This window comes from Corvus kubaryi, unplaced genomic scaffold, assembly GCF_017639235.1.
Source record: "Corvus kubaryi isolate FWS band 111438036 unplaced genomic scaffold, C.kubaryi_AGA036_p1.0 132, whole genome shotgun sequence".
Lineage (NCBI taxonomy): Eukaryota > Metazoa > Chordata > Aves > Passeriformes > Corvidae > Corvus > Corvus kubaryi.
This window is the reverse complement of record NW_024580666.1, coordinates 8,549,769-8,570,791: the sequence shown is the minus strand read 5'-3', so window position 1 is coordinate 8,570,791 and position 21,023 is coordinate 8,549,769. Positions and strand designations below refer to the sequence as shown.

The 21,023-nt window shown below is 43.6% G+C and overlaps 2 protein-coding genes across 7 annotated transcripts in view; one reads left to right on the top strand and one right to left on the bottom strand.

Annotated features, from left to right (window-relative positions):
- SPIRE1 (spire type actin nucleation factor 1) overlaps window positions 1-6,602 on the top strand; it is a 128,183-nt gene extending 121,581 nt beyond the window's left edge. For all 4 annotated transcript variants that reach the window (XM_042031933.1, XM_042031942.1, XM_042031951.1 and 1 more), the window contains one exon: window positions 177-6,602. In XM_042031933.1, coding sequence (XP_041887867.1) covers window positions 177-429 — 253 coding nt within the window. In that variant the 3' untranslated portion in view covers window positions 430-6,602. The remainder of the gene's footprint in view (window positions 1-176) is intronic.
- A 3,380-nt stretch (window positions 6,603-9,982) lies between these two features.
- PRELID3A (PRELI domain containing 3A) lies at window positions 9,983-21,017 on the bottom strand. Of its 3 annotated transcripts, none has more exons than XR_006016661.1 (7): window positions 20,993-21,017; window positions 18,482-18,650; window positions 18,086-18,175; window positions 17,281-17,351; window positions 17,084-17,186; window positions 15,194-15,306; window positions 11,602-11,639 (listed from the first exon to the last, which is right to left on the bottom strand). XR_006016661.1 is itself a non-coding variant. In XM_042031922.1 (7 exons), the coding sequence occupies exons 2-6, from the start codon at window positions 18,617-18,619 to the stop codon at window positions 15,253-15,255; spliced, it is 456 nt and encodes a 151-aa protein (XP_041887856.1). In that variant the 5' UTR covers window positions 18,620-18,650; window positions 20,993-21,017; the 3' UTR covers window positions 11,602-11,639; window positions 15,218-15,252. The 3 variants fall into 3 exon arrangements, 2 of the variants coding, with proteins under 2 accessions (XP_041887846.1, XP_041887856.1); XM_042031922.1 differs by having other exon boundaries at window positions 15,218-15,306; XM_042031912.1 differs by lacking the exon at window positions 15,194-15,306 and having other exon boundaries at window positions 9,983-11,639.
- Between the last annotated feature and the right edge of the window lie 6 nt (window positions 21,018-21,023).

Genomic DNA, 21,023 nt, shown 5'->3' with positions numbered 1-21,023 from the left:
TCAGTGACACTGCAATGTTGCCAATCCAGGCAGAAGCTGTCCTCTCCAGTGTTTGCTGTAATTTGGGACAGGAGGAAGGGAAATTTAAATCCAGACCTTTCTGATGTAATTTTTCCTGGGGCTATTTGGCCCAAGTTGCCAAATAACGTGGCAGATCCTACTCTTTCGCCTTTCAGGTTGACCTCAAGGTCCAAGTCTATGGATAAGTCACAAGAAGAGTTTCCCAAAGAATTAATGGAGGACTGGAGCACAATGGAGGTTTGTGTGGACTGCAAGAAGTTCATCTCAGAAATCATCAGCTCCAGCCGGCGCAGCCTGTCTCTGGCCAACAAGCGAGCCAGGTTAAAAAGGAAAACACAGTCGTTCTACATGTCGTCACCAGGAACCTCGGAATACTGCCCCTCGGAAAGGACGATCAACGAGATCTGAGCCGTGTGCCTTTTGCTTTGCTTCCATCTCCATGAGGTCATCATCCATGAGCGAGGTCACTGGAACCGGATTGTCATCCCGTTGCTTCGTTCCACTTGACTGGCTTGGGTTTGCATTAGATCACGGCATTTCCTACTCCAGCAGGTCCCGGAGACACGGAGCGCTGTGTTTGGATCTGTGCAGGGTGATACGCAGCGGGGCAGCTGCTCGCGCTGGGAGAAAATCAACAGTTTGGAATTGTTGCCTCTTTTGTACGTGTGCGTCGAAACGAGAAAGCCTTTTCTTGCTTCCAATCTTTTTTTAACCATGCTTTGAATCATGAGCTGAGAACAGGTGTCTGGTGGAGAACCAGATCTAGCACAGTGTCGGTGTTAGCAGAGTAGCAAGCAGTAGGTCCTGCTGGCATTCCCACCCTCGGGATGCTCACAGCCTCGTTGAGGCAGCCAAGGGCCATGTCTCACACCAGGCACCCAGCATGAGCAGCTCTGGTCAAATCAATCTTTTTTTGAACCATTTTGCTTGCTCTGAGATCAGGGTTCAGCACGGGACTCTACAGTGTCAGTGTGCTGGGGCAAAGCAGGTGACAAAGCTCTTCACCCATGTGGTTGGCCATACCCCCGAGCTGCTGTACTTCTGAAGCCTTAGTGTCCTTCTGAGTGTCTCCTGAGCAGGTTTTAGTAGTTTACTTTCTATCTTGAATGTATGATAATGACTACTGGTAGCAGTGAATTTTAATAGTAGACAAAGTTGTACAGTTTATGGGGAGGATGGGAAATAAGGGAGGCTTCTAATTATAACTGGATACCTGTAAAATTGTTCTCAAAACTCAGAGGAAACAGTGAGTAAGGTGTAAATTTGTATTATAATGGAGCACACAGATACTGCTATAGTTCTGTCTGACAGCATATTCATTAGTAACCCCATTTTTTCTGGGGTTTATAACTTGGCTGTAAAAATTTGTGTTCTGCTGAAATTTGGGACAGCGCTGTCTCAGATTGGGAGCGATCTCTCTTTTTTTTCTTTAATCTTTTTTTCATTCTTCCCCCCTTTTTAATTCACTCACAAGGGAGTGCTAGACTAATTGTTTAGAAGTTCCAACAATTTTACAACATTAACTGACATCTCATGCTTTTTTTGCACCTTTTTTTATATTCAAAATACTTTTCTTTTTTTAAATTCAGTCATAGCCAGAGTTTAGTCAGTAATTTGGGGCCAGATCTTTTTGGTATTTAAAAACAAGCTAACATAGCCAAGTTATTAATACTTGAAAATCAACTACTGTAACTTTTTTCATAAATTTTTTAATACCCTGAGGCATATTTAATATCTATATAGCAGTGTATTATAGAATGACATAGCAGAAAAGTTTCAGATCTATTTATTAACATTTCTATACTTCAAGTTAATGATACCTCAGAACTGCTCCAAAGTAGCTGGGACTGGACTTCCATAACATAGTTTTAAAGGTGTATTCATCAAAACAGCTTCCTCTGTCCAAAAAGCCCAAGAGACAGACTGCCCCTCTGGCCCTGGCAAGGCACAGTGCCGAGGCTGGGAGGCACCAGGGCTGCTTGGCTCCCATTTGGCAGCCTTTGGAGCAGCCATCCATATCGTCTCTTTTATGCTCATTTGAAAAGCACATGCAAAAGGCTCTGTAAACCTTCCCAGGGAGTCAGCCATCCTTATTTTTTGTTAAAAGCCCCCTTGGAAAATGAGAATTTTTGCGTATGTAGGACTTATTGAAATAGTTTCTATTTTTTCTGAACCAATGCAAACAGGAAAAGCAGGGCTCAGTGCTAACTCTCTCTCCTTGCTGTCCCATGTAAGGTCAGGTGTCACAGCCCTCTCCTCGCGGTGCCTCTGGAAAAGTGTCTTGCATGTTAAGGCACCCGGAGTACTGGCAGGAGATAGGGATGTGGGATTGCAGGGGAGCAGCACAGGCAGCTGGTGGGCAAGGTTCTGCTGTTGCTGGAAGGGTTGCCTGATCTCAGTCACATCAGCACTTTTTCTTGTTTCTGTGCCAAAACCAGGCCGTGTATTTGCTGCACAGTGCACCAGGGAAACCAGGTGGAAAGAAATGCAGGAAATCTCACTTTGCATCTGCCCTGTTGTTGTTGTGACGGTATTTTCATGGAGGTGCCCCAGCCATGTTACATTCACCCAGCCCTCTGCTCACAGTCCGCTTCCCTGGTGTCCTCAAGCCACTGAGGTGCAGGGCATCCAGCACATTTATTTTCCTCTTGGAGAGGAATCTGTGATGTAGAGCAGGCAGGATGAGGGACTAAGTAACTCATGAGCATGCAAAGGGAAACGAGTCTTTCATGCCTGTGCCCTGTTCCACTCTGGCAGTGGCTGGGAGTGGCTCTGGGGCAGTGGCAGAGCCTTGTGATCCAGCCTGTGCCTTCCCAGAATTCCCAGAAGTCCTTGGCTCAGGGCAGGCTCTGCTGTGCTGGGCAGGGCACAAACACTGAACTACAATGCAGTGGTTGTACAGACGGCTCCCTGTTGCTCACACAGAGGTGCCATGGGCCAGGGCCTGGATAACCTCCCTTTTTCCCTGGAGAAAACCCTCCAGGCTGCTGACACATGCTGTGGCAGGCTCCAGAAAACATGGTGTGGAGGCTGCCTCTCGCCTTCACTCCCATCCCTTCCTCCCTGGCAGAGTTGCTTCGCATTATCCTGGCATTTCATTCGCCAAGAGGAATAGCAGAGGGTTGGTTTGTCGCGGGAAGCCTGAAGGAGCTCACCTCGCTGGTTGCCTGGCTCTGCGGAGTGGGCTATTTTTAGCTTTCCATCTCCTCCCTGCCTGCACCAGCATCCCAAATCCACTGCAGCCATTGGCTCAGCACCCCGTGGTGCTGCCCAGCATGTCCTAGTTACGGGCTGAACTTCACGTCAGCGTCAGAGGGGGAAATCAGAAGCTTGTAAATATCTGTAATATATTTATTAATATTTAGGAAATCTCCATCAATCATGCAATGGGAATTGACTTTCCCATGATGTTTTAAAAAGGAAATGAGTCTTATTTATATGTGTGTTGGCTGTTATCTTTTATTAGAGTTAACGCTTTCAGCCCCCTAATACAGTTTGCACATCTTAGAGTGAATTACTGCTGAAAAGAATGCAGCACTAGCACAGTGAACTCCGTTCCATGAATTTTAAAATTATTTTCTTCTTCTTTTTTTTAGCTTTATTAGTATTCCCAAGGTCTGTTAAAATATATCATGGGGGACCCAAGGAGCTAAAAATGCCTCTGGCAGCATCAGTCTTGTTTTGTATGTGAACCTGGTTGTGGGGAATGCAAAACCAGCTCTGTCTCACGGCGGTGATGGAAGATGTGAGCAGACTTTTGCTGCAGCTCTCAGACCTGACCTTTCAAGTGTTCATGGTGACAGTAGTGTTTTGGGGGGTTGTTGGGTTTTTTTTCCCTTTCTCCATTACTTCCTTTATACAGGGAGGGGTGTTACCTGGTGAAAATAAAATGCCTTTCCATTATAACCCTTGTCTGTGTTAATTATTCATGGGGGAGCTGATCTAAAGGTTCTGTCTCTCTCTTTTTCATGCTCTTATAGTTTTGTAAGATCAGCCAGATGTTTCTTTTGGCAAAGAATTGTTAACGAAAATGATTGCATAACAGCTGAACACTGGCTGGGCTGCATGAAGGGATGAAAACATGTCGAAGTACCCTTAGAATAGCAATAAAAACTGGTTGTGTAACCCCAGTGATGTGATTAGCTCCTCATCATCATCTGCAGCCAGCTCCCTCTGTTACCAGTGTGCTGCTTCTTCCAACACTGGCAGGCTGTACCTGAGGCAGCACGTTTGTCCTGCATGTAGTACAGGCTTTGGGAAACCTCCATCCCTCCCTCATCACTGGGAGAGAAATGCTGACAGTCTTTTGGAGAGGTTTTTGATGGATTTGGTTTAGTTTTTAAACCAGAAGTGGAGAGACCATTATTATCACAACTCTTACATTGTTCTCTTTTCTCTCCTGAGCATCCCTTTTCCCCAGTCAAGTTCAGCATCAGCTTCCCTGGTTCATTACTGGCTGCATGCTCTATAGGTTAAAACTAATTTAGAACCTCCAACTTTAAGCTCCTGATTGCTACCTTCCTGCTTTACTTCATCCAGCAGCTCTGCACAACTTTTAGGAATGTCTGTCTCATCTGTGAAGCAGTGACAGCACACAGGCATGAGAGAAAGGTGCTGCAACTCTACGCTTTGGTGCTACAGCACATGGATTATGTTCATGTTACCAGGAAATTTTATACTGTTGCCATGTTGATAACTTGGAGCTGCTCTGGTTTATTTCTTCTTTTGTATGTGTGTATCTTCAGGCCAGTCTGAAAATGTTTATGAATACCTATTCCAGCTATAAACCTCTTTCATTGTTTCTGTCTGATTTTTACTATGGTGTTCCAGATTTTTTGGGTACCTGAAATTTTACCATTGCCCAGAACTTCCATGTAGGAGAACCATGACAGAGGGGTGTTAGCTCAGCCTAATGTGATACACAAAGCCACAGAACCCCACGCTGAGCGGCACCTGTGAGTTCCAGCAGCCCAGAGCAGAGGCAGCCTGGGGCCTTCCCTGTTCCCTCACCTTGATGTTGAAAAATCCCAGAGCTGCCCATGTTGCTTGGCTGCCCTGGCACAAGCTGTGAGCTGCTCTGTGTCCCACAGTCCCCAGCTGCAAAAAGAGACTTCAGAGTGATTAAAAACTTTTTAAGAATTTTGAGAGCTGCTGCTGAAGAGCTGAGTGCTCAGCATCAGAGCTGAAAGGATCCTGCAGTGCAAGTTTCCATCTGCTTTCAGTACTTGAAAACAATTAGCCCCACTTCCAGGTGAAACAAATTCCAGAGAGGTGAATCTTTAGAAGACTTTGACAAGCAAAGACTTGTGAATGAATTTTTCTATGGTAGGTCTGCACTCAACAGATGTCATGGGGCGTAATGAGGAGATGGAGCTAAATAGGTGTCAAATAGCCATGGCAAATTGTATGTGGCAGTAGCTTAGTTTGTTTATTTGCAATAAACCAATTCAGTAACTTTGCAGTTTCTTCCCTGGTCAGGCTGTTTCGCCGTCGCAGTGCCTGGCTGAACTGAGTGTCAAGTGTGAGGTAGGCCAGGCCCTGTGTCCTGAGGTAATGACAGGAGCTGCTGCCATCTGCAAAGGTTGGCAAGATGAGTTCTGTAGAACATTTCTAGAGGAAGCCCTTTGGAACAGACCCTGCAGAATAGACCTTACTATAGCTTATTAAAAAATACATTTGTAAGCAGATAGTCTTTCAAGGTGCCAGGCTACTGCTGTAAACTCACAGCTGAAAAAGACCTGTTTGATTATTGATACATTTGATTTAAAAAAAAAACCCAACCCATAAGAGCACTCAGTACGAAAAAACCATATTCTTGGTGCCTGTGATGCAGCTGAAGCTGTTTCCACTAAGCTTCAGGTCCTCTCTGCATTTCCCTAACCAGTGACACCAGTGCTTAGAAATGGGAGCCAGCAATGCTTTGGCTTTTGCAGGACGGGCCCTGGGCCAGACAGTGCAGTGTGGGACTGTTTAATTGAATTTCAGATATCTGAGTTCAGAAATCTGCTAAATCTGGAATTAAAGGACATGGGCATGAGCTGATGTGAGTTCTGCAGGAAGTTGGCCTCCAAAGTTCAGTGGACATAAGCACCAGTTCAGCTGGCACAGATCTGTGGAGGCAGCACTGTCATGGCCCAGCTTTCAGGAGAGGCAGAGACCAAGGCCCAGCTTCAGCTGAGACATTAAAGGTGGGCATGTTCCTGTTGAAGGGCTGGTGGTTACATTACCGCTGAATCAAAAGCAAAATGAAGATAATGACAAGGGGTTTTGAGCTGTATTTCTGTTAAAGAGAGTTTCCCTCTCCCCAACCCCCTTCTTTAATAAAGGAAAAAAAAAAAACCAAACAGGAGGTGCACTTTTTGGACATGAACAGGCCTAAAGTACAAACGCTTCCCCTTTGAGCTTCCCCTGCTTCTGTGCTGTCACTGTGCATGTACTGTCTGTGCGTCTTCAGGGACACCAGGGGCATCAGCTCTAACAGCGAAAGGCAACAGAATTGTCTTCTGCCTGTTTCCATGTTATGTGGTACTGAAATGCAATTTCTTGTTGATGTGTTACTAATAAAAAGATCTTCAAAATGACTGCATTGCTGTCACTTTCTTGAGGGAACTGTGAAGACCACGGGCACCGTTTCTTACAGAGTACAGCTGGAAGGGCCATGTTCCACATTTGTTTGGCCAGTCAGCGCCCTGAACCTCAGCTGCTGCAGATCTTAACTAGGTCAGAAACAAAGTTAATAGCAAAGTAAAAGAGAAGGTGGTGTGCCAGCCAAGGCCCCACATTAGGAGCCCTTACTGATCATTTCACTTGCAGGTGCCTTCCAGTAAAATGAGAATCATACCTCAGTCACCTCAGTTGTGGAAAAATTAAAAGGACAGGACTTGTGCTTCACAGGAATGCCTTCTCACTGAACAAATCTGTAGTGAAAGCATGACCTGCTCCCTGGAGCTGGGATTAAAAGGCTTAGCCCATAACCTGCATGATTCTGACAGGTGGCAAGTAGTGATGGTGGGGTAAGAAAGTAGTTTATTAGCTAAATAAGGTCTTGTTCACAAGTCAAGGCTAGTGATTTTAGATGAGTCTTTCCTGTTCTAATGCAAAATGAAGCAGCTGCCAGTCCCAAATGGAGTTACCAGAGGACCCCTGCAGAGCTTTTGAGCAGTGTGTGGCTTACATCGAGCTCCAGGGAGCCTGGTGCTGGATCCTGCTGCCTACCCAGCACAGACTAATGGAAATTATTTTTCTGCAGCTTTCTCAGAAAACCAGCAGCCCATTAGATATTACCACTGTCACAGTCAGAAGTATTTTTTAAAATTGCACGTGGCATTTATTTTGGAGAGCACCACAAGGTGCATGGACACTTTACAGGCCTGCCCTTCACAGCTCCCAGTCTGGGAAGGTGCAACAGTAGGAATGGTGTTGCCTACCCACCACTGCTCCTCCTGAGGATTTGAATGAAAAGTGTCACATCAAGGAACATGGCTGGTCATCTTACTCAGTGCTAGGTTATTACACTGTCAGATACATCAGTGCCCACTTTGTGCTCTGCAGCAGTTCCTGACATGCACCACGTGCTGCAGCTCAATGCCTTTGCATACCTTAAGCAAATCTTGAAGAAACAGGAGCTTTCACTAGGACTGCCTGTTGTCCCAACAAACATAACCCTTCCTCCATCGTGCCTGCTGACCTGATGGAGGAAAAGAAATAAGAAGCATGGAGGAGCATGGAAGACTCACACAGGCACAAGGCCAAATTAAGAAAAGGACAGGATAGTCTGCACAAACCCAGTTAATTACACACCAGACCATTTGACAACACTGTCTTAAGTTAACACCTTTTTGTTGCTAACATAAGCCTGCACCAGCACGAAAAGCAGACCTCAAACAGAAGCCAGCCTACCTCGAGTCTGGTATCTTCAACATCTTAAAATCCTTCAGGGCCAAGAACCAGCATGCCCAGTTTGCCACAGTCTGGGAACCACTGCTGCGGTTCCCTTGCTGCTTCCCCCGCAGTCAGGAACCAGCTATTCCCAGCTTCTTCCTTCCAGCAGGCATGAGTGATGCAGCTGCAGGGACGGGGGAGCAGCTACACTTCTATCTATGGAGAGCTGATGTGCTGGCACCAAATTCTTAAAATCCAGCCACCTCCCTACATCACACCCCCCACTCCGTTTCCCTTGAATTGCAACCCAGCAGCTGAGAAACACCAAACTGCAGCTTGAACAACTGCTGCAAACACCCTCCCTCTCACAAAATCCTACTTCAGTTCTGCTTTCAACTCTCAGAGTGTAGGATTCTTACTCAAGATGGCACTTGCTACCTATTAATCAACACAGTTACAAGCACTGAGCTTTCTTCTGCTTGGTCCCCAGCACTTCAAGATCCCTCCAAGTAGATCAGTGCTGACTTAACACCAATTCTGCTTTACACATTTTTTTCCTCCTACATACTTTTCCTCCTGCTCCAATCCAAAAAGCTGCACTCTGCTGCTCCCACAAGCAGCCTAACACTTTCCCTCACATGCAGCTTTCTGTCTTTGAGACACCTTAGTCAATGCACGTGACATAAAACTGACTACAGAAATATTTTTGAGCCATTTCCAGTAAAGAAAGAAAAGATGGAGGAGTTTCTCTAAGGAGCAGCCAAAAATAAGCAATTCCAAAGGCAGGGTGTTTTTTGCCTCAAGGGCCAACTCAGACTGTAACAGTCTAAGAACGGGAATGGGAACTGGGATGCTTCAAAAACAGTGTTATGCACAGCACAGACAGCGAGGGATCCCACTGGATCCCATTGATCTGATCAATCACATGGCCTAGGGAGAAGGATGGAAGCCCCATATGCAAACAATACAGGCAGAGAGCAGAAGGGTAAAAACTGCCCAGGAAAGCTTATGGGAAATTAGGAACCACTTCATCTGCTAAACACTGGAGCCCACCTGATCCCAGTGTGACCCCTGCAAGGCCCTTTCTACACAGTGGCAAAATGAGCAGCTGCAGGAAGATCAGTCATCCCATGGATACACAACTGGCAGCCACCCCTGAGACGAGAGGCAGCTGAATGACAAAGGGCCTTGGGGAAAAAAGTAATCCTTTTCCTACCCAAAGCTTCCCTGCTCTCCTTTAGCCTAGAGAAAAGCAGGAGAGGACTGAGCACAGGTAGGAAAGGTGCTGATGCCTGGCAAGTGGAGCAGCAGACAAGACTGAAAAACCAAGCATTTAGCCACATAGTTCCTAAGTGGCAGGAAATGGTGGAGCGAAAGCAGCCCAAAACCAGCAGGGAAGGAAACAGAAAGGAGATGCTGCAACAGAAGCAGATAGGGATTAGTTCCTGCAAGAAGGAGACAAAGTGTCAAGGAAGTAACCCAGAAAACTGATGTGTCATTGGTACCGACCTTAGGGTGTGGCAGAGGAGTTCGGCTCCAGAGAGCCCGTGGTGACTTTTCTGGGAAGCCAGCGCTGGAAGTGCTGTGCTCAAGTCAGCCAGCCTTAAGACAACACTAAGCAAATATTTCATTTCTGATGCAAGAAGCAGCTTTAGACAACTCTTCTCCCACACAAAGCAATACAAGAACCTCTCCAAAGGCTTTCCTAGCCCTGCGGACGGTCACGGTCTCACCACCTCCAGTAGGCATGTATGGAAACGCTGCAGCACACGTTTCCAAATGTACACACACCACCAACTTTTCCCTTCTTTTGTGCAGAGCTCTGCCATAGCTGCACTCCCCTTCCTAGCAGAACAGCACCAGGAGCTAGAACATCTTCTGTGTTCCTCACCCAGGAAGTGCCATCACTTCTGAGAAGGGGACAACAGCTGACCTGCACCAAAGCTATCCAGTGTATCTTCCAGACAGAGGCTGCTTTAAGGTCTAAGTTTCTGTTCCAAAATAGGAAGGGATTTAGGTCCACATAAAAAGAGCAATGTAAATATTTACTATTAATATAATTGCATTCAACTAATAGACATACTTTTTAAAGTAGATTTATTCATTAGGATCATGTAATTTAGTTACATCCAAATTAAAGTTTACTTTCAAACTAACCAGAACATGAATGCTGAAAATTCCCTTAAGCTACAAACACTTTAAAATTATCAGATCAAAACAGTGACCAACATTTTACTCTTCTATTTTTTCAGAAGTTACTCATGCTCTTTAACAGCTTCCTGAGCACATGCTTGCCACTTGAACAAGTAAACATCCTTGCAACACTTATTTCACTTTGTGTGCACACCAAAAAATAAGTTAAAATGCCCCAACAGAGGGTTCTGTCTGAGAAACATATACTACACCTGGATCAAACATGACAATTCCGTAAACATCAGACACAGCTACAGTCATTACCAATATATATTTATGCTTATTTAATAGGAAACCGTTTCTGCAGTTACTGAAGTATTTTTCCAGACAATGAGAAGCATTTAAAAGGATTTTAAACCCATTTTGTACCCATGTGGAAAAGTGTTGAAAAGGTTTGGTTACACTGGTAGTCAACAGAAAGCACTCACAAAGGAGAGTCCATTTTTTGTTCTTGTACTCTTGTTTTCTCCATTCAGAGAATGAAAAGTTTCTCCTTATGAAACCTTATCATTTGGACTTAAAATTTTCTGCTCATCTCTCATTTCAACTCTTCTGGTTACTGCATCAATTTCTCCCTCAGTTAAGACATGATGTGAAGAGCAAGGACCAGTGGTACAGCACAGTCTCTTAATTCCAGTAGCATTCAAGTACCCTTCTTAGAGATTTCCAGCACCTTCCAGTAATCACTACTCCTGTCCTCATAGGGAGGGGAGGAACTAGGACAAATTAATAAATAAGAAAATAAATTATACCCTTGTCCCCACCAGAAAAACTATTTTAGGCTATTAACACCAATAGAAACTTTATCTTTGTTTGGATACAAACATCTAAGAGGTAAAGTGTGTCATGTTCAGGCAGCACATTTAAACAACCTAAGAGTTAGCTCCACACCAGATGTAGCCTTTCAAGATGATCCTCTAGATAAATATCAAATTCTACAGTATCATGTTCTGACTCATGTAGTTCCCTTTAACTGGCCATAAGACATTATCAGATTACAAACCAGACAAAATTCAGTGCTCTAGGACCTATCAGCCCTTCACAGAACAAAAGTTCACACGGAAAATCCTTAATCCCACACATTCTTTTCAAGTTTTTCAGTTTGAGATGGTGTAAATATAACATGCCCTCTACCTTTGTTTAAAAAGGCACATTTAGGCTGTTTTAAATGTGCTAAATGTTTTGTTTCCAGTGTTAAACATAAATTGTTCAAATGAAAAGAGCATCTGCAGGTCAATTTAATCTTCAGTAGGCAACAAGAGCTGCTGTGGAGATGATGGATGAGGTTACTTTTCCGCTGATCCAGTATTCTTATAAATGTACAAAACCTCTGCAGATCAGCCTTGGGAGGGAGCTCTACAGAGCAGTCTGAAAAATAAGACTTTTCTGTCAGTTCCTTGGTTTTATTTGGTGAACCCAAATATTTGGCTTTATTTTTCCGTGGACGCTGCTGCCATGGCTGGTTTGATCCCCTCGCGCGTGGACTTCAGCTCCTCCAGTTCTGTGTTTAGTTTGCTGATCACCCACTCCAGGGCATCCCGACCCTGCCAGAAAAATACCAGAATTTAGGATCAGAACAGACACACCACCACTGCTCATGTTTCTATAGTTCTTCCTCTGTCAGACATGAAACTTGTTTTAAAATCAATGCCATGCCCTGCATAGTTTGATACCAGATTATACTGATGATTTCTTAGCATCTTCTTATGGAAACTTCACTGCAAAGGCATTTCTAAGCCAGAAGCAAACGCAATGCCGGTGTGAGCTCCCAGCAGCACGCCGAGGCAGAAGGCCTAATTCAGCAGTCAAGCTTCCTCACCTAAGAGATTTGCTCTTTTTGCTGTTTGTTGCTCCCACCACCCAAAGAGTATCAGCAGATTTATGGCAAAATCCAGGTATTGTTCTCAGTTTCATTAGCCAAGTGTCACAGTTTGATGAGTTATATGGAGAGTTTTTGAGAAGATCCAGGACAAAGAAAGTCTTCCAAGTGTGCTATGAAGTAGCAGCTAAGCGATCTATCAAGAGCTCAGAAGTGGACTCACAGTGAATTCTATATTTGTACATAGCAACTTTCCAGCATCTAAACGAGACTAATTAGAGACTAGAGCTGCACATTTCATATCAAGGTATGGAAATGCCTCAAGCTTGGAACTGACAGCCAGTGCTTCAGTAAGAGCTGGAGAGCCCAGGACAATAAGCCTGTCAAAAACCTTTTACCTTAAGAAGACCCTGCAGCAGCTGCACCCCAATGACCACGAGATGCAGCCAGCGGCACAACACAGCCAAGAAAATACAGAGAAGGACTTTAACGAAACAAAAGTCAATATTTTAGAGCTCTGCAGTCTCAGAATAGCAGCTTTTGCCAAAGCAAGCAGATGGGATCAGACCAGGAAAATACCTGGCCTTTTTTCACTTAAAGAGAAGCCAAGAGACATTCCCTTCTATTACTCTACTAAGAATAAGAAGTACAAACAGTGGAGAGCAGTAAGTGGGAGCCACATGGTTCTGGCCAAGTCTAGAATTCTGGAGGTAAGGGTTTGAGCCCAAAAAGTCATAAATGTTCAGGGGAGCCAGCGTTCAAGCCTTCTGCAGAGAACTGATAGAGAGGAGGAGCACACTTTCCTCCACACACAAAGTTTTGTTCCAAACCGTGATGTGCTAATTTTGTCGTATGCATTAAAGGTGATAAAGTGCACAGAAACCTCATAGTGTCCAGAACTTGCTGTTGTCCTTTATAAACCATTAAGCATGAACAAGAATCTGCATAAGCAGCTTTGAAAACCTAAGGAAAAAAGAATGTCAAAACAAAGCTGAAGGATTTTTTTCCAGGCTAGAAACACTATTCTGGAATAATATGAAAAGAAATAAAGTTTTACTATGAATAGGAGCACAGTTATCTCAGGACCCTCAATAAGGTCAATGAAAGGCTGACATGGTTTCTCTTTGGGTTTTCCATATTCCAGGGACTCATAGAATAAACAGAATTGTTACTTTAGCACTGTCAGGCAGTCCTTAAACTGAGAAAAGTCATCCAGGTATCACAATAAAGTGTTCTGCTCTTGGTCAAGGCTCAGAAAGGGAGATTCAGCTCCACGTCAAACTACCTCAAGAACTAGGATGCTTAAGTTAATTAGTTCAAGAGATGCCTTTAAAAGATACTAATAATATTCAAGAAAGCATTATTGAAATTGTCCACTTTAAGTATGGGTTGCTGATAAAAGACTTTAGAAGGGATGATTTAACTTCTGAGCTCCTTCCACTTGAGCACCAAAGTGACTGTTCTTCAGCAGGTGGTAACTTCCACCTTCTCCACTGTGGAAGACCTGGGAATCCCAGCAAAGCACAAATAAAATCACCCAGACATGGGCAGGCTACTGCACAGCAACAAGTTGTAACCAGCTGTGAATTAACCGAGAGGAGTGCTCCATAAGGAAAAAGTGGGGGGCAGGGAGGGGAATCATCTTTCAGTAAGCAGGCATTTGGTCATTTAAAAGTCAAGTTTGAATATCCTCTCTGAGGTGACACAGGCACAGAGAACTGGGACAGCAACAACTTGGATGTTATATTTGTTACATAGATCAAAGAAGACTTGTCAAGAGGTCAAACACCCCTGCCATACGAAACACTTAGTAGAAAAACACTGAGATTCTTCTCCTGCCCTGACTTGAAACAATCACACCATTGTGTTTTACTCGATATCTTTGTTGATGAGATAAATTAATAAAAAAATTCCATGACATTCAACTGGAGCACCAAGATATTTCCTTCAGTTTTTGAGAGTACATAAGTCTGTGTATATCTCCTTAGACCTGCATATACTATATGCCATATTTTGCAGCTAAGAATAAACTCACAAGGAAGACCTCAGGAACATTCTGCACAGGAAATGAAGTTAGAAATCTCAACCAGATGCAAAGCCTCCAAGTGCCATGAAACTACCCAGTTACCAGAAAAAATCTGACAGAGGACTGCCTATAAAGTCTCATACTGTACAACAAGTTCTGCATTAAGTCATTAAGCAAGCACACTCATCCCCAGGCATGCACGTTGTGTTATTCATTATTGCAGGTGTCAGCAGCATGACGTGTCTGGCAGAACAAGCACTGTGTATGAAGGTTGTTGGTAGAGCTTAAGTGACTGATAAGTGCTGAGCCTTTGCAGTTGATGTTTTCCAGAAAAACAGCCATAAAAGCTTAGTGGAATGAGAATGTAAAAGCAAACACTCATGGCATACACAGATCTCAAAGTAAGCAGTGTAAAAAGCCCGACTTTCTTAACTAGGAAAAGCAGCAAAATGGATTTCTTTCTTTTTAAGAAATCTTATTGGTTGAAGCAGAAGCCAATACAGGAATGACAGGGACAGGCTACACTGACTAGTGGAAGGAAAACAACCTGCACAGAGATCTCACAGAGGCAAATACACTCAGTTCTCTCAACCCTGAGCTCAGATTTGTTCATAGTCACACATCACTTCAGGGACACATCATACCAACATGAATATAACTACAAGACCAATGAAAAGCAGGAACAGTCTGGCATCCTGACAGCTTCAAGCTTTGCAGAGATTTCCTCAGAAGGGCAACAACATTCCTCAGGCAGAAGAAAAGCAAATACAATTCCGCTATGCAAAAGATTACCCCTGTCAGGCAACCTGTTTCAAGAAATCAATTTTATACCCTCAAAACACAGTTCTGTTTCATTTTTATAATGCCAATTGCACTCACTAGCAAATTTATTATTTTCTTGAGTACCAGCTTTATATACTGAAATCACAGAAACTAGGACCAGATCAAACATGTGGTAGAAGGACTCCTTCACATCCCTAGTTGTCTGCAGTCTTCAAGCCATAAGCAAGACTGTGTGGCACAAGACATGGCTGCAGCAAGTTGGCTGCCCAGTGGCACAACCACGGGATAATGGATCCAGCCTGGACCAGGGCTGTGCTCACCCTCTACAACGGCAGTGCAGTGAACACGTCTGCCATTCCTGTATGCAATGTGTGTAAAACAGAAGTATGTAAAACAGAAGCAGTGTAATTTATGAAATCCACATGACAACAATCCATGCACATATTTGCTAGAAAGCTGAAATGCTGTACCAAGAAGAAGAATGCTGGCATTACCACTAGTTAGTACAAACTGCAGGTGTGGAGAACTGCTAGCTTAGAGCACTTTCAGAATTTTGAATTATCCACTCAATAGCATCCCACCCCTAGAGTAACACAAAAATATTTACAACAAATGGCAAATTATTTTTTCATCATCATTAAAAATGATAACGCATCACCTGCCACTGCTACCTCAGAGCAAAATCTCAATAATCCCTATTTCTTCAGAACAACAAAACATTTTTCAATAACTGTCATGAAGTTTAAGAGGGGTGCTTAGAGCACAGAGGCACAGCACAGCATGCAAGAAGAGCTGGTAGTAGCACAGTAGGTACTGGCTAGCAAAGAAAGAGTTGGTAACAGCAATTACAAATTCCTGCCAAGTTCAAAATCTCTAGAGACTTTTCAGTGAAATATACAGGACAAGAAGATCTTTCTGACTTCCAAGAAGCTTTTGAGCCAGTGTGTCCCTTGAAAATGGCAGAATGGAACAATCTTTAAAAGAAATTGAGCTCTCTCACAGGCAACACCTCAACAGGTACCACGAAATATTTACAGTTATGTCTGACTTCAATAGAGACAGGCAAATGTAATTGATGCCTCAAGAGGAATCTGGCCAGCATTTTTAAGTGTACCTAACTTGATCTGGCACACCAGACAACTAGACAATGCTTTGCTACCTCTGGGTCAGCCTGAAGTTTGGTTGTGAGCCAGGGTTTGTTCCTGTCTTTCAATATACACCCCACACAGACATTTAAGTGGGAACCGGATCAGAACAGAACTGTAATTTAACTGAAATACCTCCCATTTCAAACAAACACAGAGAGCACCCAGCTAGGTAAATGTACTCTTCCGTGTCTAGAAATGACCCATCACTTGTTCTCCATCCCTGACTTTAACATGTTTTCCTCTCACTTTAGGAGAAGCCACAGAAGGGTGGAAAAGGAGGCTTTCTCCTCTCTGATCTAGTTGGTCCTACCAAGTTGGCTTACACTGGCTTGGTCAAGGAGCCTCCCTCACAGGGATGAAGGGCCAGCCAAAGCACAGGATCTGTGGCATAGCAGGAGTTACCTGGGCCAGATTCCCACTGTGCTGAACCCCTCCAGCAATGCAGAACCCAATCTCAAACTCCTAACAGCACTCATCCTGCTGTTAGGCAGCAAGGCCTATGCTTCTCTAGGAATTCCATTTCTTCCCCAAAGAACTGCAGGACAAAATGCCCAAGAATAATCACTCCCATAGCTCTGCCTGTGCTGAAGAGCAGCTCCATGGTTGCAAGCCAAATAGAAAAAGCAAGCACAGGACAGAGGAGTCAGTGCAGTGTTACAGGAGAGCCAGCATAGTCTCACCTCCCCAAAGAATATGCTCTGCTTACAGTACACTACTTTCAGCCAAAGGCAAGGAGACAGCTCAATAATGGATAGGAACTGGAACAACTGACAAAAGCAGTATAGAAAATATGCTGGTATTAACTGATAAATCCACATTATAAAGGCTGAAAGTGAAGTTACATTCTCTACTAGCATTAACTCCTAGAAATAGGAGGTTAAAAAGCAAAGACTGCTTTGGAAAGCAAAAAAAACCACATCCCAACTAATAAAGTTTGTGTGCTATCTGTAGCTGTAGAATACACACAGAAGCTTGCTTGTTCTGCTCTGCAATTCTAGTTGAAAAATAAAGATTTAGTAGTGACACTTTTTCATACTTTGGGAAATTAGATTCTACTCGCTGAGGTTCTATAAAAAAATCTATTGAAACACTGTGCACAAAACCTAGAGAAATTAAATATAACATTCAACACACACCATTGGCAATTACTGCTTCAAAAAAAAAGAATTATTGGAGGGGGGGGGAGAGGGAGAAAACAGAATAAAGATGTACCTTTCTGGCATTAGAAGATATTGTGTTTGCCATCAAGCTTTCCAGATAACTGCTCAAGCTAATGCCTTTAACAGTAATAATTGCTTCTTGAGTTAGCACAGTCCTGCAAGGGAATAAAGAAAGGTTAACACCTAAGCTGAACTGGACTAACAAATTGTCTCCGAGACACAAAGACATACGCAAATATCTCTACTTACTTTTCCGGGTTTTCTGGATGAGGTGTGTAAACCAGTCTCTCGTCAACAGACACCAAGTTTGTGAGCGTAATCTTAAGAACAAAAACAGAGCTGAAATCCTCACTTACCACCTTTCATTTTTCTGTTATCAGCAGCACTACTCAATAGCACTCAATTTAATGTCAAAATAGTGTACACAAAATATAAAACCCAGAACACAGTCAGTAAAAACACCCATAAAGGATGATGCATTGACTCCTATCCTTGATCTAATTATATCAAAGTTCCCATTCACACACCAACCACCTTCTCTGAATGTCAAGTCTGATTTATGGCTGGCAATTCAGAGAGGCTCTTCCAGACCACCACAACACCACTTGGACTAGACAGAAAATTAATGCTCAGGAAAGACAATGTCTCTTGTGCAGAGACAAGGCCCTCCTACACACAACCCCATGTTAAATCTGAGAGTTACGAGCTCCCAGGATACCAAAATACAGCACAATATTTCATTTACATTCTATGAAAAAAGGCATTTCACATTAAAACTTTTGTTGGAGGTGGCAGAACTTATTCACCTCAAACTATTTTACATGCATTCTGAGAAATAATCTTGCATTAAAAACAAAATCACAAATGTTTGATGATGAAGTATTTAAATAATGAGAAGAAGAAAAAGAGAAAAAGAGTAATCTAAGACACTGATTAAGACATGTAAATTGTTGCCTCTAATGATAGACATGGACATATTTCTAATCTAAATGTTAAGAGCAAAACATCCAACTTCCAGAACTAACTATCAGAAATTTCTTAAGTCACCACTCACATTAGTTGAGCAAAGCTCCATCTTTTTTTCCACTGGATCTACCACAGAATGTTCCTCAATGTAAGTCAGTGTTCTATTCGTTCCTAATATCTAAAGGGGAAAAAAAACATTAAGTATCAAACAAACGAACTGAACCTTAAAACACAAAAATGCCAAGTTCTCAGTGACCCCAAATAAATACAAAGTAATTAATTCATGGATACCAGAGGACTGTGATCAGTGGTGAGACTTCATTGTCTAGATTGTATCAGCCATAGAGCACGGCACAGACCAGCCTGGAAGGCATTTACAGACATACACAAATTTCAGCTTTTACTTTGAAGTCAGCTCCAATTCAGAGGATGACATAGAAGTGCATCACACCCTTAATAAAGAATGAAGGCTGCAAAAATGTACCGCTTTTACAATACTGGGCAATCCCCACTCCGTGCTGAGAAGACGGTGACTGTGCAACCTCCCCTGGTTATCCAGGCTCCTGTCGAGGACATCTACTCCTACCACACATGGATTCATGGGGTTGGGGTACTTCCTCATAGCAGCTTTGATCACGGTATCCCAGGGATGTCTGTAAAAGGAAGGGGTGAGAGTATCTGTAAGTATTCTGTATTCAATCGCAAGCATTCAGATGATACTAAATCAGGATATAGGTTGTGCAATATGGTACATGCTGTACAACTTCATAGCTCCCAGAAGTCCCTTTGGAATACAGTTATGCTTGGAAAGGCAATAAGAAAGTACTGACACACAAACAGAAGAAAAAATAAATTCTCTCCAGACTGAAGCGAGGAATTATTAACGCAAGACTAAGAAAAATGAAGGCAAGGGACAACAGTCACTCACTGCCAGAAGTGACATTCCAAGTAGTGCCCACAGAGATGGTGGAAATCTCAGCTCAATCCAGAACTCCACCAGGAAAGCAACCTGACCTAACACTTAAGGTTGCCCTGCTTTGAGAAGAGGGCTGGACTAGATGACCTCCAGGAGTCCACTCCACCATAAATTCTTCTGTAATTCTAAGCATACCAAATAAACTAAAGAGGAAATCATTGCTTTTTTTTTTTTTTTTGTTATAGGAAGGAACAGAAGCTAAAGTGAAATGAAATTGTACTAAAAAAAGGATGATTGGGAAGTTCAAAATAAAGAAACAGATGTTTAGAAACCCCATCAGCTCACAGTCTTGTGTCTGCACCTACGCTACCGCTTCCAGCAGTTTGTTAGCATGAATTCCACTTACGGATTCTCTACTCAGAACTATTTCTATGAAACAAATTTTGATAACCTCCAGCTCCTGGGATGGGAGCAGTCCTGCTACTCAAGGCCAGACTGTCTACACAGCTCTTGAAGTACTTCAGATATTTCCTTCTGAAACAGAGGAGGCTACACAAACCATGGACTTGATCCAATAGAGAAATTCTGTCCCTAATTATTTCTATACTCAGAATAATTGACTGTCCCAACATGACAGCCTTACAGCCTTTAAAGATATGTTTAAAAATTCAACAATTGGTATCTAACTTAAGAAGGCTTAGGGGTGCCAACTTGTACTTAAGAGTTGCACTTAGGGCCCTAAATGGATTTTATTTTAGTCTTAAAATAGACTGGTACAGAAGGGCACTGACATTACAGTACTACAAGAACAAACAGAAAGTTGGAAAAATAAGTTATTTTTCTAACAAGAAAAGTGTCAGAAAGCTTTTTTTGGTGCAAGCAGGAGAAGAAGGAGGCCTCAATTCCTGCAGCAGATGGAGAGCTGGAGGATTGTTCCTTGTTCCATCTTCAGTGACTATACACCTCCATCACAGAAGATATACAAACTGAAAATGACAAAATTCTGCTAAATGTCCCTAATGGATTGAGTCAGAGATCTGATAAGGCACAACAATATTTTATTAGCCATTCAAATGAACTACCTACACCCACACACATTACGCCATAAGATGGGGGTGTTCTAACACAGAACTTGATGAGAAAACATCAAATAAAAATAGCTTTTGCATTCCCTAGGTGACAGATACTCATCTCAAACTCAGCAGTTGTGTCACGCTCGAGCAGCCTCTGCCGGGTATTTCCTGTTAGAAACCACTGCTCACTTACACCAGACCAATGCTGAAGTTGAGCAGTGAGTACCTGCATCAGTGCAAGGAATTCAGCTGTGTTGAGGTAGTTAAAGAAATTTAGAGCAACACATCTGGGATGTTTTGTAAATATTTTACGAACTATCCCCCAGGGTGCTCTTCGGGCTTCAAGACTTTTAGGACACCTGTAGCAGGGGAGTCATCGGCGGTGGCATTCCCAGAGCTGCACCGGCACTGCTCAGCCCTCCACGCCAGCTCCCGGGACAGCTTGTTACACACCTCTTGATACTTTTCCCTGTTGTTTCCTCGTTACACGAAGGTGGAACTGGATGTCAGAACCACGTTCCGATCAGAAAAGCTCTGATGGAAAGAACACTTACTCAGAGAGCTGGCTGCTGGGCACCGCAGCGGCACTACCTGCGGCTAAGCTAAGGGATACAGTCACTCTGTCCATACCTCTTGGAATATATCATCGACTACATCAGTAGTTTGGGATTTATTTTCATTTATAGTGTCAAAGTTATTTTTCTTAAACACCCAGCCCTTTATCAAACCATCCCACTGTCGGGCCAGCTCTACCGCTCCATCCTGTTGGAATGCTATTCCCGAAGTAGAAGCCCAGGCGCGGCGTGCAGCCGCGCAGGAAGGAGCTCGAGGCGATGCAGGACCAGCACCGCCGAGGCCCGTTCCCATTCTCCCTCCTCCTCCTCTGTCGGCTGCGCCCGCAGCATTCCTATTTCTGCCGTCACCCCGGCGCGGCCCGGCTCGCCCCGGTCCGGTGAAGCGCCGGGGTCTCGCCGCGCCCTCCGGCCCCCCCGCCCGGCCCCCTCACCCGAACACGTGCTCCGAGCTCCAGATCTTCA

Bases quoted from the DNA above. Each gene is read 5' to 3' on its own strand.
- PRELID3A (XM_042031912.1), bottom strand. From the start codon at position 18,619: ATGAGGAAGTACCCCAACCCCATGAATCCATGTGTGGTAGGAGTAGAT. The intron at 17,187-17,280 runs GTAAGTAGAGAT...ATTCCCTTGCAG, and splicing joins CATCCAGAAAACCCGGAAAA to GACTGTGCTAACTCAAGAAG. The intron at 11,640-17,083 runs GTACATCTTTAT...TTTTTCTGGCAG, and splicing joins TATCTTCTAATGCCAGAAAG to GGTCGGGATGCCCTGGAGTG.